Here is a 16,754-nt window from a genome sequence, read left to right on the forward strand (position 1 = left end):
TACTGCAGGATTATCGATAAAACTAGATATTATTTATTTATTTTCATTTCAATGTTGTTTTGGATAGTGGTCTAGAGTATATTGTTTTCTTTAGTACCTACTTTATGCGTATAACAAATTTCAGAAAATACTTGCATAATGTAATATGGTTGCAAGATCGTACAAATAAAATCCCATCACACGTTTTCAATCTACATATTTTTTTAACATAAATTAAATCGAATAGTAAATAAATTTTTGATTAAAATTAATTAGTGATAAGTGGTTAAAAAGATATTGAAAATTATTTTTATTTTTATCATTGAAAAACCAACTAGGTATCAACTCACATAATATTAATATTTCAACACTAAGATTAAAGTTAAATAGAATGGTTTTTAACATAAAAACAAAATACATTTATTTAATTATGTAAAAGTGAATAGTAATTCCTACAGAGGGAGGCTAAGTAGTATGCTATTTTGTTATTAATGTATGTTATTATAAACACTTATATTTTATTAAGTATAATAACATGTTTAATATAGTACTAAAATATCTAATAAACATAAATCAAATTATCCTGTACTATAAGATATTAGATTATATTGAATTTAAAAATTCAAATATTATTTGCCTACATCAATAAATTAATTACATGAATAAATTAGTATTGAACATTTTGTATGAGAGCATAAGTAACGAAAGTAGTGCACACAATCAGAATTACTACTACGAAGAATAATTAATAACATAAATAGTAATAATAATAACTTATGTATTTTGTTTGAACCATACCCTTAACAACAATTAAAAAATAAAATAACTAGAAGGGATTTTTAAGAGAATTCCTTTTTAAAGAAACCAACTTTGTTCTTTATTTATTTCACTCAACTGAAAGATGTTATAGTAGGTATGTAATTTAGCATAGTTTGGTAAGAAAAAAATAAATACAATGGTTCGAGTTTAATGATTTTCTTTAATTTTAAATTCAAAAGAGAAAATAATAATCATAATCATACGATAAAATGAGAATACTTAAAACAATGAATTTAAACAAAAATAATAAAACATAATATTATGCAATACATATTATTTGTTTAAAAAAATCTTATTTTGACTAGTTTTACACAAATTTTAATAAGAACAAATTTGTATTCAATTAATATTTAATACAAAACGTATAAAAGTTAACTTACATTGGCTTATATGTTTATACAATATACAAAAAAAAAAAAAAAAAATAAAATAAAATATAATAATAATTAAGTCTATGTATTACAATGATAAATGATAATACATATTTTAACTAAATTTAATTTTGAATTTTGCTAGATTCAATGTACATATACAAAAAAAAATAAAAATAAAACAAAAACGTCTATATAAATAAATTGGTTGCTTTGTTCAAGATAAATCAATGTATTTTTTTTTCAAATAACAAACGTTAAAGTTTTATGTTTTGAGCAATTTATCACATTTTCTCATATAATAATCATTATTCATTTGGAATTATAAATTATTACACATACAAATATATAGAGTATATATATATTATTATAAAGAGTAGTTAATTTAAATTAAAAAAAAATTACAAGGAAAAAAAACATTCATATGTGCAGATAGTTTTCAAAAATCAGTTCATATTATAAATACAACGCTGACACGACAATATCATAAATCATAATTTGAATTCGAAAAAAAAAATGAAAATAAAATATTAATAATTATAATAAATACGTTTATATAAGATACACACGGTGATAGTGTGAAGAGACTACAACTGTATATAGAACGTCTTGGGGGTAGAGGGAGGAAATAGACGAAGAATCGCATATATAATATAATACATCTCATACAAACGTATTACGTTCAACATGTTGTTATAATATTTTAATAGTTAACGGGCAGGCTAAAACGCGTATAATTATCGAGTTTCGAGCACGACGGAGGTCGTCCAGAGTCGAAACCAATTCGCAGCTCGTCCGTCGACGAAGTGAAGGAGAAAGACGTCGCCGGCGGCGACGGCGGCGAAAAAGATGATAACAGTAATAATATTAGTAAAATAATAAGAAAAATAACCGTGTGATAATAATAATAATAATAATAATAATAATAACAATAAGGTCGTTGCTGCGGACTAGATGCGACGGCGGCGGCGGAGTTGGCGGGCCGTCAAAACAGGTCGGAAGTCGACAGCGGAGACGACGACGACGACTTGTCCATCACCGTTTGGGCGGCGGGCCCGGCTCGGTGAACCTGGAGTTTTCGTATCCGCGACTGGACCGTCTCGCACTTGAGTTCGCTGCACCTGGCGTATCGGCCGCTGCCGCCGTTGGCCTTGATCTCGCGTATCACCACCACGTTGCCGTTTCGCTCGCGCATCAGTTCCAGTCCCACGCACCGGTTGTCCCGGGGTCCGGACGCGGCCGCGGCCACGCTGGACTTGTCGTCGAACACCCTGAGTCGGGCGGCCGGCCGACAGTCGCCGCACCCGTTAGCGAACTGCGACATTGCCCGGGCCACGGCGCCGCTGCACTCTTTTGGCCATTTCCTGCGATCGCCACCGGAAGTGTCCCAGACATTGAAGCACGACGCGGACATCTTGCCCAGTCTCCGGGTCTGATGTAACAGGTCGGCGGACGTGGGCGATCGACACCACGATGACGAGGAGGAAGAGGAAGAGGAAGACGATGATGACGGTTGGTCCAACGAGTCTTCCAGCGATATGATGCTGGACCGGTCGCTGCTCGAATCGATGGAGAACTCGCTGACGGTGTCGCTGCTGCAGTCGCTCACGGACGAGGTGTCGGCGCTGCTGCTGTTCGGTGTCGACGAAGTTGACGGAGCCCTAGGCCGGTGGTGGTAATCCGGGTGGTGGAGCAGCTGTGACGACGGCGAAGGAGGCGGCGACGGTTCGTCCACCACGTACACCCTGCGAAAGGTGAACGGCATCATATCGCGACCGTTGACGCGAGCCAGTCCTCCGACGGGCATCGTCTGCGTGCCGTTGGCCCGACTCAGCGTCCGACACGACGGTGCGGCGGCGGTGGTGGCGTTCTGCGTAGGCGATGGATTTGACATCCGTTGGCAGCTGTCGGCCAGTTCGCGGTCGAGCCGCCGGACCAGCGTCTCCATGTTGTCTTTGAACGACTTGCGCCGAGATGCGCTCATCGCCGGCACGGGCGAGTTGTCGCAGCTCTTGGACAGGGCGGCAAACTTTTTATGTTGCTGCTGCTGTGCTTGTTGTTGTTGTTGTTGTTGGTGTAGGTGGTGGTGTGGTTTTTGTTGGTGTTGTTGGTGATTTTGCTGTTGATGTTGCTGGTGCTTGATGACTGACGTCGTCACCGGGGTGGTGGTTCCGGCAGTGACGTGGTCCACGACGTCCGAGAGGGTGTTGGTCACCACCGCGCAGATGGACGAATCGGACGCATTGCTGCTGCTGCTGCCACCGTCTTGTCCGTTGAATATTCTCGAAGGCGTAGTACACGCCACCGAAGTCATCGTCTGAGTTCTATGAAACCAACCGTGTTCCAAACAGTCCTTGGCAGTGAGGCGATCCCTGCGAATCGTAATAACATCATAAATTAGGCGGTGCGTTACATTGTAGAATTTGCATTGTTTTTGGGTTTATGCGGGGATGAGAAGTATACGAAAATTAGTTTTACGGGTTTTTTTTTCGAAACGTTTTCCCTTTAATGTTTAAACGACCTGTTTAGATATAATATATATTGTAGGCGGTTGAAGTTGTTATACACTACAAGTTAATTGAAAACGAAAATGGTCGATATTTCAAATCGATAATACATAGATGTCAGGACAGGAATATTAAAGTAAAATAAAATACGACCGATGATTTCAAGGAAATAACATGATATAATAGAGGGACAATTTTTAAAACAAAGAGTTGTGTGTTACCTATATGTAATTCCAATAATATAAAAATAATTAATATTTAATGATAGATATTACATTTAATATTCCAACGAATTTCCACGATTTAATTTAAGAAACCGAGTAATAATGATTTGAAATATTAATTTACTTTTGTGAAAAAAGTAAAATATAGCAATATATGTGTGAGCCTATAATATAATATTATCACATTGAATGATTCAAAATAAGAACAAAAATTGGATTTTTTAAACCAATTAAGATGTCATTTTAAAAGTCAATTTTGACAATTCCCCATAAAAACAAAAATAATAACTTGTAAATGTCATGTCAAGTCGATTCTATATATTGAGAGGAAATTCTGTCGGAACAAATCGATGACTTCACTGTTTCGTAACGTATTATTTTATTCCAATTAGATGCTTTTTTAATTGGTCAATTATCCATAAAATGTTGTATTTCTGTTGCAATTGGGTTAAAACAGCTTTTACACGGAGTACAAGAACAAAGTGTACCTACTCCAAATCATATTACAAAAAAACAATTTTCAATTAAAACATTGCACGTATTGATAGTTACATAACCTCTCAGAGTAAACTATATGTATAATTGTATAATATATAACCGAATATACGTGAATGGATACTAATAATTACGTGTATCTATCTGCTTCAAATATTATATTAGGTCGAGAGTACGAGTATATCATCGAAACTAAGGACGGGTGTACCTGTGTATGTGTGTGTTATGGAAGAGTTCATCGCGGGTTAATAATGTTAATATATAATAATATTATGGGCGTGTTATGGTATGTATATATATCTACGAGAGACGACCAGAATGTTTTTTCTTCTCGAATCGACAATATTATTGCTTAGGTATTCTCCGTATGTTATTATCTATTATTTTTTTTTTACTTTCTAGGCACATCGTGTCGATTAACAATATTGATCACAACACATTTATATTTTATACAATATGTATATATTCACTCCAGACAACTAACCTGGGGTTTTTCACCATCAGCTTCTTCATGAGATCAATAGCATCCTCAGATATATCCTGAAATAGATCTTCAGGAAAATCGAGTTTACATTGTGATATGTTGCAGAACGTCTCCTGTTTGGTGTCACCGCCGAACGGCGAACACCCGGTTAACAGGACGTACAGTAGGACTCCAATGGACCTGCGATGAAATTCAATAAATTATAGCGGACTGTCGATAAATCATAAAGTTTTCATACTATTATCGCGTAGTAGCTTCTAAATATTATATAATACTATATGATAAATGCAATAGCATGTATTCCTTACCACATGTCGGTTTGCACGTCGATTGGTTCGTAGTTTAACACTTCGGGGGCAACGTAGTCGGGTGTGCCAAGTATTTCTCGTACATCGGCCCCTTCGCTCAGGTACCTGGATATGCCAAAGTCACATAGTTTTACATCACAGTTTGGGAAGTCGGCAGTCAGTACAAGATTTTGTGGCTGTAACACATAATTATACAGTTAAAGTTAAGATAGTTAAGATTATTACATTATATTTTAATATTCAATAAGCAATTGATAGCAACAAATAATTACATTTTTAAAAGAATAATACATTCTCAATCATCTGGGAGATATGAACTTATTACCTACTTAAAAAAATTATTTGAACACAAGGGATGGTTACAAAAGCCGATAAATACAATTCTTCACTTTTCTACTCAACTACACTTCTTTGAAACACTTATAACCGACTAACATAAAATCGTATATATTTTTTAATTTTTAGGGCGGAGGACCTGCTTACATTTTCATGTTTCATCGATTATACTCGCAAACCATTACTCACATAGCCAAACCTGACGGTTAATGGTTATTCTTACAGATTATATTCAACGAAATTATTAAATTGTTTAGAATAAACATTGTATACTAATTAGGAGTATTACTGTAAACAATATATTATATATGTTTGTATATCAGACACACTCGAACGAGACAGAAATCACGTTGTGTAAGACAGATGACGATTAAAATATAAATTACATAATTAACCTGCGTGAGATTTACACGATGCGAATCGTTAAACAATGGACATTTATACATACGATCGTCACGTTAAAAATAGATTCGTTTATGAAGAACTAGAAAAGGCAAACTTATCTGGTATGAGAAAAAAATGAACCGTCAACACGGTAATCGTTCGAAGATGAACGCCGTTCGATTTATCTTGTCGGAAAATGCGACTCCTACGGCCTACGTTAGCGACGGTCGGTCGTTGTTTTTGTTATTACTTATTAAGTCGGATACTTAACACATGACGAGTGAAACAAATCGAACGAGTTTTTACCAATTTATTTCCGAAGCAATTTACTGCATACGGTCAATACACGATAACTGTAAAGTATCTTAATTTTCGTTTCTTGCGTGAGCATCGCAACTAGGAACCTATATTGCGTTTTGAAACGCATTATGCACAGCCGCACAGAGTCATCTACCGAAGCCATCTTTACTTGCGTGTAAATAACCGACCGAACGAGGAAATCTACGACGAGAGCTCGTCGTAAACATATTATAGCATTGATGAGCATTCTGCGGATGGGAAATTGCGATTATCAAGATAATTACGACATTATGCAAATGCCTGAAAATAGCTGCACAGAATCACGGGTTTTTGTTTTCTTTTTGTTTGATCGTACAAAAATATGATATACATTTTATATCGTAGTAATGGTGAGTGGTCGGAAGGCCAAAGGCGGTTGTTATTGACAGCTTTTGTCATTTTAATTAATAAGACCAAAATAAATAAATTAATAAATCAAACGGGTACAGCCACTTACTGTCGAAAATAAAATAAACACAGTTTCAATGAAAATATAATTAATATTTGTATGTAAAATACATTAGCTTAATATCTGATATGTTTTTAAATCACGCAAGTTGTGATTTGAATATGTTGAAACTTGAAACGTCAAGATTTCCGTGTGTTATGATATCTGAATATGTACCTACTCGAATACTTACATACATTAAGCAATGGTTCGACGACATCTGGGAAAGTTTACATATAAGGATGGAGACGCCGTTATACAGACTATATAATATTATATTGCAGTATTGTACTAGTGACACTTGTACAGTACGTATACTGTAGTTTTCTAGCGATCCAGTCCGAATTCCAGACATCACCGCGCAAACCTGTCGTCGGCGCTCGAGTTATTGTTTTAATTGCTTTCTCGGACGAAAAAACCCATCGAAGCGTGAATATTAAAACATGAGAACCAGGATGCGTCATTAATGGGCAGTACTTCCATCGTGAACATATATATAAATTCTAACCCCGACAACAATGCCTATATAATATACCAATCGTTTGCCTGCACATCAAATTATTATATTAACATAGCTGCGTCGCAGGACAGAGCTCATATCCTGCCACAGTTCTCATCGGTACTGAAGGTATATATTATATGTATATAAGAATAGGAAAGGAATAGGAGAAAATACAACGCTCCGGTTTTCGACTGATTTTTTTCACTAAAATATGCCCTTGTACACGTCAACGATACAGTTTAATATTAACACAGAAGACTGCTGTAATAAACTGTGTAATGAATTGGGATTTAATTTTTTCCGTGACTATACGTCAAACTAATTCGTTTACACCGTTTATTTCTTTGGAAGTCCCGAATAATCACTAGTCTTATTAGAGTTAAATAAAAACTATAATACATCGTTCGTATAAACACAATCACTTCTATTGAGTGAGAACTCGAACAAATTGTCCATTATCTGCGAAGATACGGTGAAAGATTTTTATATTTATGCGGGGTTATAATGATAATGTATTCATGTTATAATGAAGTTGTACGGGGGGAATTCGTTTACAGCGGCACAGGTCTCTCGCGTGCGGTTAATTAACAAAACAAATAACGGGCGACTAACGCGACTTGACAACTAAAACGTCGACCGAACCAGCTGCACTGCGGACGTTAAACTATATACAAGTAATTTTGATCGTCTATAGCAGAAGGAGGAAAACTATATTATTATACTATGCCTATAATAATAATTAGAAAGAAGACAACTAAAAAATTAGTACATTATTATATTAAGCTATTACGTAAATAATATATTAATTATTACGGTATTCGAACAATTCTAAAAACATAAAAGTTGATACCTATTTAATCGGCGGAAAAGAGATTATATAGAAGTTTAAAAGTTTTTGTCAGTCAGATAGACGTTAATTAGAGCATAATGGTCTTGGGAATATAAACGTCTGTAATTAATGACTATTAAAATTACGAGTATTCTCTCGATATAAATTTCCCAGGAAATACTAATTGATTTGTTGTGTTCATTTGAAAAGTATTAGAAACGAATAGTTTCCCATACAAATCACCCGATAAAATAATAATTATATAAAACAAAAGTAAAGTACCATAAAATATAATGACAATTAAAAGTCTAGTATATATACATTCTTTACATTTCTTTTAGGTACGTATTTTAAAAATGGGATGCATTTAATATTGCATTCATTCAATATTACGACGCAGCTGCAGTCATTTGTGCGCGTGAGATAGTATGACATGTTCAAATAATGTCCAGTTTTGACCCATTTCCGGTAATAATAATATTTTCAGTCAAAAACTGAGTTTTATACGTATAAATACATAATATTATTTAAAACACCATATTGTCTCTGGCTGCGAGGTTTATGGATGTCGTTTGTACACTTATACACAAACGTGCACTTTACAATACTCATTTCAACATCCTCATTCATCACCAGTCCCACACATATTGTAATAAGAATATTACATTAATACAAACAAAAGAGAAGGGGGGGAGAATAATATTTATCAGCTGACAAGACGTCCGGTGGCGATATAGTTGTAGAGGGGGTGGGGAGAAGAGCGACGCACTAGAGTTTTACAGTCGTTCGTATCGCTCTTATAGTTTAACGGATCCTGTGGTTTAACGATTTTATTATAGTGAAATAAAAATAAAAAAACAAACCAACACGCATAAACAACCTATACGGTGAACCTAAATGTACAATATATTTAAATAATAATGATTTTAGTAGCTATTATGTTACGGTAGATTATATGTATGTAAAGAACGGCAATCATGGGTGAGGGTATATTATTATTAGAAAACGTAGTTCCAAGGAAATAATTTTGTCGTCTTATTATTATTATTTTTTATAGTCGACTTTACCTTGATGTCTAGATGTGCGACGTTTATGGTGTGCAAGTAGTGCAACCCATCAAGTATTTGTCGCATAAGTCGGGCCACCTCTGGTTCAGACGGTACTTCGTCCCTGTCTAAGACCATTTGTAGCTCACCACCAGGCGCTCTGAAAAACGAATGAAAAAAAATATTAATAACAAAGATATGGTATATAATAATTTTAGATATAAATTCAAAAAAAAAATATATCGTCCTAAACTCGGGAGTTAAAATTTAATATTGTGTTCAAATTACATTATTAATATTATATTATTTAATTAAAATTTCTTTATTGAAAGTGCTATAATTTAAATTGAAATATATATTATATACAATATAAAACGAATTTAGAATAAGTGGTTTTGTTTAGAGTTTTAAACTATTAGACGAGTTCGTGTATAATATTTTCACTGGAAATCTCGTAAAATAATTTTAACCATTATTCACACATTAAACCACGCCATTATATTAAATACACCCAGTTTTTAGATTTTTACCAACCTTTTTAAACCTATTTTTCAAAAATATATAATATGCATAATATATGCTGTGGGTATGTACTATGCGCACATAAAATATACAACATAAAACAGACAATAAGCGCAATTAAAAAGTAGACCAACGCGGTTGTTGTGTAAAAAATTTGTACGTATTAAATATCATTTTTTTCTAAAGAATTTAAAAAATATATTCACTAAAAAATTATTTTGTATCATTAGATGATAATAATAATTTATAGGATAATGGTCATTGGTGATGTGACTTATCATTGCAATTTGTAGTAATACTGCGGCGCAGAATAGGCAATATAATGTATTTTAAAATGATGATCTTATATTTTATGATAAATATATATAGCAACAATAAGGCGATAATAAAGGACAAATAATAATAACATAATATTTTGTCGACTTGTAGTTGACATAAAAAAATACAATAATAATAGTACGAAAAAATGATGTGTCCGAATCTGAACCAAACAATACAATAGTCACGTACTTATGGGTTTATATATGAATATAGTATACGTACGAATCACGTAAGTATAATATAATATACTGTAATGCAATATTAGAAAACTTTTTGGTATTCGACTAGTAGTTGCGGTGTTTATATAATAGATCGGATATAATTGGATTTTTTAGATCGGTATAAATATTGACATACAGGCATGAGCATAAGAAGTTTAGTCTAAAAGACTAATTTATTGTTTTTCAACCATATCATTTTTTTAGACTTATACACATCAAAATAGTCAAAATCGAGAATATTTAATATGCAGAATTATTTTAGGTTTAGATTTTTAGTTATAGGATGGTACGTTTTGAAAATTCCATAAACAAAAGTGAGAGATTATTCTAAGGTTTGATAAATAAATGGTTTGTACTATTATTATATTAGAGTGTGTACTTACAGTTCTAGTAATAATATCATTTCGGTACTGGTTTCGAACACTTTGTATAGGTTGACGATGCGGCTGTTGTATGTGCACGCTTCCAGCACGGCTACCTCGTGTAGGATTTCGGGTCGCAGGTCGGCGTTCCGCCGGCGTTTCCGCAGGAACTTGGCTGCATACTGTTTGCCGGTTTGTTTGTCTCGACACCTCCTGACCGTCGCATATTTGCCCCTGAGTAACGAAAAAAAATCATGAACGTTAGTTTACAGTATTAATAATATATTATTTTCCATAGTTATATGATAATTTAACACGCCAGTGCGCTAATTTCTCTCTAAACGATTAATCAAAAACCCAAAATCAACAAAACGTTGAGCATAGGTACCAACATTATATTAAGGTAGGTACTTATAGTTTTAGGTAATTGCGTATTTCGTCAGTAATAGGAAACACAGGTGATAACCTACAAAAGTTTAATTATAATAATACATAATGTTGTTATACTCGATTCGTATATAATAGTTATTATAAAAATATATACCACAATAATGTTCACGCCCGCCCAAACATTATTGAGCGCCCCCGACCGGATGTCGATTTCGTCATTGTTGTTTAACTTTGAAATAATACAAAAAAACCGTAATAAAGTACCTATAGAAGTAAGATAGCGGGCGATTTGCACAAGTCACAGCGAAAACGCGATTCGGACGAGAGATATACACAATATATTGTAATATACAGTCGCGACGACAGGAAGTTTTCGCGCGGGACATAATGAAGGGGCCGTGGCCATATGTAATAGTATATAATAATGTGGCACACACACCTTTTTAAGACAATGATTGCTGGAGAAAACGCTCGCAAATTTAAATTGGACGTTTCGATTGCAAACCTCGGACGCGCCTAGCCCAGTCGTTTGGCGTTATTTACACCGCAGCTACACCTCAGAAACGTATGTACATAATAATATTATGATATTACAAATCATACGATATTCGACGATTTTCACAGCGATTCAATCATTCGATCACGCATATGTACCTATAATCTATATATAGATCTTTTCATATACGTTATTTTACGACGTTAATTAGGATACGACGGCGCAATGGTTTAAAACGGGAAAACTCGTATACAAAGAAACGCCACTCACGCGCGAGTCAATCCGATTTCCGCGGACGTGCGTATAATACCAGTTATACATACATAATGTATATGTGCCTAATGTTTCGTCGCCATCCTACTCGTCCAGTTTATCTTTCGAAACTCGCACACATCGTTCGTAAACGGTGGCGGTTTATGCGCAACGGTGAACGTAAAATAATAACAATAAATTAATAAATCGGAATTTGCGAAATTTCTCGAGCGACGAGTGCAGCAAAACGTCCGCGGCATTGCGACACGTATATCAACGCACCGATGGCGCCAATCAAGGACGCTTTACGAACATCCTACTACACACACACGCATATATGCGTGTGATACAATAAGTAATACAAATATAGGAACAGGATATGAGTACACTCGACGACGATAAAAGTTGGCCACTTTTGGAAAAATGCCAGTCACCACAAACTTTACGTAAAAACGCGTAATAATAAACGGTATATCGGCTTGTTAAATGTAGCATAGTCATTCATGTATGCTATTTTTGATCGATTTAATTTTTTTTTTTCATTTATTTGATAAGATAATCGATAAATTATTTTATGTACCCTGCTGGTTTGAAATAACACAGTTTAAGAATATCTTTTAAATAAAAAAAAAAAAAATCTTCAACGAGTTCTACAGAAATATATGTAGCACTGCCCGTTTATTCTCTTCTCCAGAATCTAAATCTCAGATATTACTGTAAGTATAAGTGGTCGTTGTAAATTGTCCAAGACGATAGTCGTGAAAAATATATCATAATAATAGCAGTCATAATATATAATATATACAAAGACGATGTGATAACCGCTACTGCTCGTCCAGCAAACATAGTTTGTGTATTATTTTGTTATCGCAAATCGTGATTTTTATTTTTCCGCACGATATTGAAACGGTACATCGACGAATGAATTCTCAGGAAAATTCCTTTTGCTAATATGTACAAGAGGTAGGTACGTGTCGTCATAATATATACATGCCTATGGTGCGGCAGTATATACGAAAACGCGTTATTGTCAGCGTTATAAAGTTGAAATATGGACTTTTTCACACGTCGGAGTAAAGGTAGATACTACCTATAGGTAATTACTCGTTGCCGTTTCGTCACGCGTTAACCCCGTTTTACCATTGGAACGAAGTCTTCAATTTTTATATAGATATATAGTCATAGTATATCATTTTGCCTCAGACACATCGCGGCACATGGAAAACGAGCATAATACATTAGGTGTATATAATGTATAGGTAATAGGTATATATAATAATAATAATAATAATAAAACGGAATCACTTATCCGCACTGAAGACATGATTGGACCCAGCGATATTAAACATATAGGATCGACGAGATGAGAGGAAATCTCTTCGCGATTTATAACCTTCGCGGTATCGGTACAAACGCGCTTGAAAGTCGTAAAACGATCGATGCGACAAATTTATTTTTTACCTCGACACATGTCAAGGTTGAATTTGTTGTTAAGTACACCACCGTTGTATAGACGTAAAATGGCATGCATTGCCATTATAATTTTATCTATATTTATTAAATATGATATTTAATAGGTAAACGACACTAATAACTACAGATAGGTACTGCAGACAAAAAGGCACACGAGAGAAACTGAACAACATCAAGCACTTTATGACCCAGGTTTAGGAAATAATAAAAAATAATAAAAATTCTTCTCGTTTATATTGACGCAGGAAATGCGTACGTCGTTGCACCTATATTATAATTTATGAAACTGAATGCACACTCGTTTTTCGATTTAATTTATACTAGAATATAGATGCGCCTGAATAATATCCGTTGATAATACCGAGTGGTGTCCCTGCAGTGGTTATATTATACGTTAAAAATATTTTTTATTTACAACAATAGCTGGACCACGGACGCGTAGAAAACGTACTTTTGGTCTTTGGTTGAAAGTTGACTTGTATATATCGTTTTTAACTTTCTATTTGACCCGCAAGCATAATATATTATATATACATAATTATGTTATAAACACCTCGGCGAACCGAACCGACCGTGTCGCAGATTGATATCGCCTCCTATTATAAGACAATAAAATAATGTGTTAACGTGTGTATAAATGTTATTAGGCAGAAATGCAGAATAGTAAAATCGAATGCAGGCGTATACTTATATATGCATAGGCATAACAGTTATATTCAAACAAGTATCGTTGTTGAGAAAATAATATAATCACAATGTACATATATATACATTAAACACTCACAAATCAAAAGCGTATTTTTTTAACACTACATAGTACATATGTTATTATAAAATATGTGCGATGGAAACAATCGCTAACGAAAATACTTGGTTGCATACGCACTTACATATTATACATTACATACACATATATATAGATATACTTGCAGCATTATAATAGCTGCGTCTCTGCAAGCGCCGCAGTGAAGATTGGCCGCACAAAACAAATTTATATGATGATCGAATAATAATAATAACACACGTACCCGGCCAAATTTCTATAGAACACACATAATACACGCGTACGTATATTATATAGAAAACGGTTTATTGTGCAACGTTGCATTGTCACCGGATTTTAAACTGTATATATACACTTTCACTGATTCATAACGTTGCGTTGATAAAAGTACAAAAATTTGTTTTTGTTATCATCATGCAGGGTTTAGGTATAATATTATGTGTAGAGTGTATTCTTACACATGATAGTATACGTTTTTTTAATTGCTAAGTCGAAATCAAATCATTTATGCATTCACATATATACTGTACAAACACAAACATGTGTGTGTACAGAAGCGAAAAAAAAGTAATTTCAACGCAGTTGTGAATGCAACATGTTTTTAACAACGCCACCCGCATAAAATATTTTTGACTTGAAAACATATTGTTATTATAATATTTCGATTGGAATATTATAATGGATAAAACAACAATTTAGCCCCGGATATACCGACAGTAGAAACGACGTAGTTAATTACGACGACCATTGGGCGTATAAAACAGCATTAAACCGTATAATACACGAAAAGTAATTTTTAAGCACACATAATATTTACAAGAATGTAACGGGCGTGATCATAATACATGTATGTATAGGTACGGTTTACGTAATCGGTAGGATTCATGATGATTTATTTTTTATTTTTAACAATATAAAATCATGATTGGTATTACGCGTTTCTCCGAGCATATATTTATCATAATCAATTATGCAGAAACGAAGACGTGATATTAACGAAGAAAAAAACCGATTTGACGTGTTAATACTTAATACTATTGTGTAAAAATTTATCTCGATATTTATGCACAATATATACAATGTGTTTAAACCAATCATCGGACTAACGACGACTTAATCGATCGTTCCGATCGACACACTGCGTCGCCCCTGTCTACTATAATAATATTATAACCGGGTTAACTACAATCGAAAACTTTGACGGACAAGCTACGGCGTGCACGTCCGCCTGTGCAACGCGGAATTAGGTCTCGTCCGTATGGTTTTTATCGCTTCGTGTATACTTTCTAGACGAGAATGTCTCGGCGGGGCCGATAACGGATAAAGAATGACATGATGTATGGTTGCGATCGTGGTAGCTGGTATTATAATATTTTACTTATACTCAATAAAAACTATAAACGAAAGATGGCTGAGTGATCGAAAATTACTATATCTGCTGGTCGACCACTGAAAATCGAAGCGCTCAACATCAAATCGGTCATCTATGAGTAGGCACATCACTATATAGGCAAACTCGGTTTAAAAATGGGGTGGGCTTTATGTTTATATTACATTTTGTAACTTTATGTAGCATTATTTTATCTTATTTTAAATTCAATAATGGAAATACGATTAGGTATTTATATCCACAGATAACCTTTAATCCGGTCTAGATATAGTTATCACATAAGATTTTTATCGTCCAGGAAGACTTTTATTATTTTTGAGCGGCCTGTTTTCGGATATCCTATACATATCATATAGCGGCTGTGTCGTCTATTATAGTATACCTATATTTGCTGGCTCACAGACCGCGAGTTCGTGACAGTAATCATTAAAAAACGACCTTCCCAAGACGCGCGAACTATATAAACATATATCTATGTATTATTGTCATTGCTATTGCAGTGACCCTCCCTTTCCACTGTCTTGTACATATAGCAAACAGGAATACGCGCGACGACAAAACGGTAATGTTAACGCGCGTCCCGCATACGCAACTAGGCGATGAGGTCATTCAGCGTTTAGGTCTGTCCGAGAGGGAAAGAAAACGATTTATTATTATTAATATTATTATTATTATCGTCATAATATATTATTTACACACACGGCTGTTGACCGCGTTTCGTACGGCAAATTGAGTCGTCTGATGACGACAGTCACGTGTTATTTTATGTGCGCACTACTATATTAATAATACTGCTATAATATTTATTAATATTATCGACATTGTCCTTGCCCGGACGCGAAAAAAATATTTGTGTTCTATTTTTTTTTTTTTGCTCTACCCGCAACACCGGTGGTAAATAGAAATACAATAATTCTATCATTATATGCGACCGCCGACGCCAATCATTCAGTCCGATTGTGCAAACACTGTCATCGTCGTAGTTGATTTCGTTTCTTTTGTTGTTGTTATTATTATTTTAATCGCGACCGCCCACTCCTTTGCGCAATAGTATACTGACAGCACGACAGTAAATGAGGCGGGGTGCAAGTTGCACAGGGACGCTAGTAGCAAGTAGTATAGCTAGAGTCCAGAGACTTAAACGCACTCGACCGCAACGAATTATAAAAAAAACACCACGGGTAAATTTGTAGCTTTTTAATATTGTAATGTCTAGGTCTGGGAAAGGGAACTGAACGTGTGATCTAAATATTATAATACACAGAAGCCACATTCAAAGTCCAAACGATTTTATGTAATCTCCTGAACAATTAGATTTAGAAAATGCATAACTTACCTATGTATAATTTTTTATATATACTAAACCACTTATTAAAATGAGAAAAAATAATGTTATTTAAGCATAACATGTTCTTGTATTGAGGAACTCAAAATATAAAACTATATGCGTTCGAATTTGTTAAGTTATTTGT

The 16,754-nt window shown here is 34.4% G+C and overlaps 1 protein-coding gene across 1 annotated transcript in view; it reads right to left on the reverse strand.

Moving 5' to 3' along the window:
- Positions 1-938: 938 nt before the first annotated feature.
- Positions 939-16,754, reverse strand: part of LOC114125048 (death-associated protein kinase related-like) — a 53,118-nt gene continuing 37,302 nt past the window's right edge. Inside the window, exons 2-6 of the mRNA XM_027988523.2 lie at positions 10,519-10,731; positions 9,093-9,231; positions 5,188-5,363; positions 4,880-5,059; positions 939-3,541 (exon numbers count right to left, since the gene is read on the reverse strand). Of these exons, the coding sequence (XP_027844324.2) occupies positions 2,155-3,541; positions 4,880-5,059; positions 5,188-5,363; positions 9,093-9,231; positions 10,519-10,731 (2,095 nt within the window). The 3' untranslated portion in view covers positions 939-2,154. The remainder of the gene's footprint in view (positions 3,542-4,879; positions 5,060-5,187; positions 5,364-9,092; positions 9,232-10,518; positions 10,732-16,754) is intronic.

This window comes from Aphis gossypii, chromosome 2, assembly GCF_020184175.1.
Source record: "Aphis gossypii isolate Hap1 chromosome 2, ASM2018417v2, whole genome shotgun sequence".
In the NCBI taxonomy this organism is placed as follows: domain Eukaryota; kingdom Metazoa; phylum Arthropoda; class Insecta; order Hemiptera; family Aphididae; genus Aphis; species Aphis gossypii.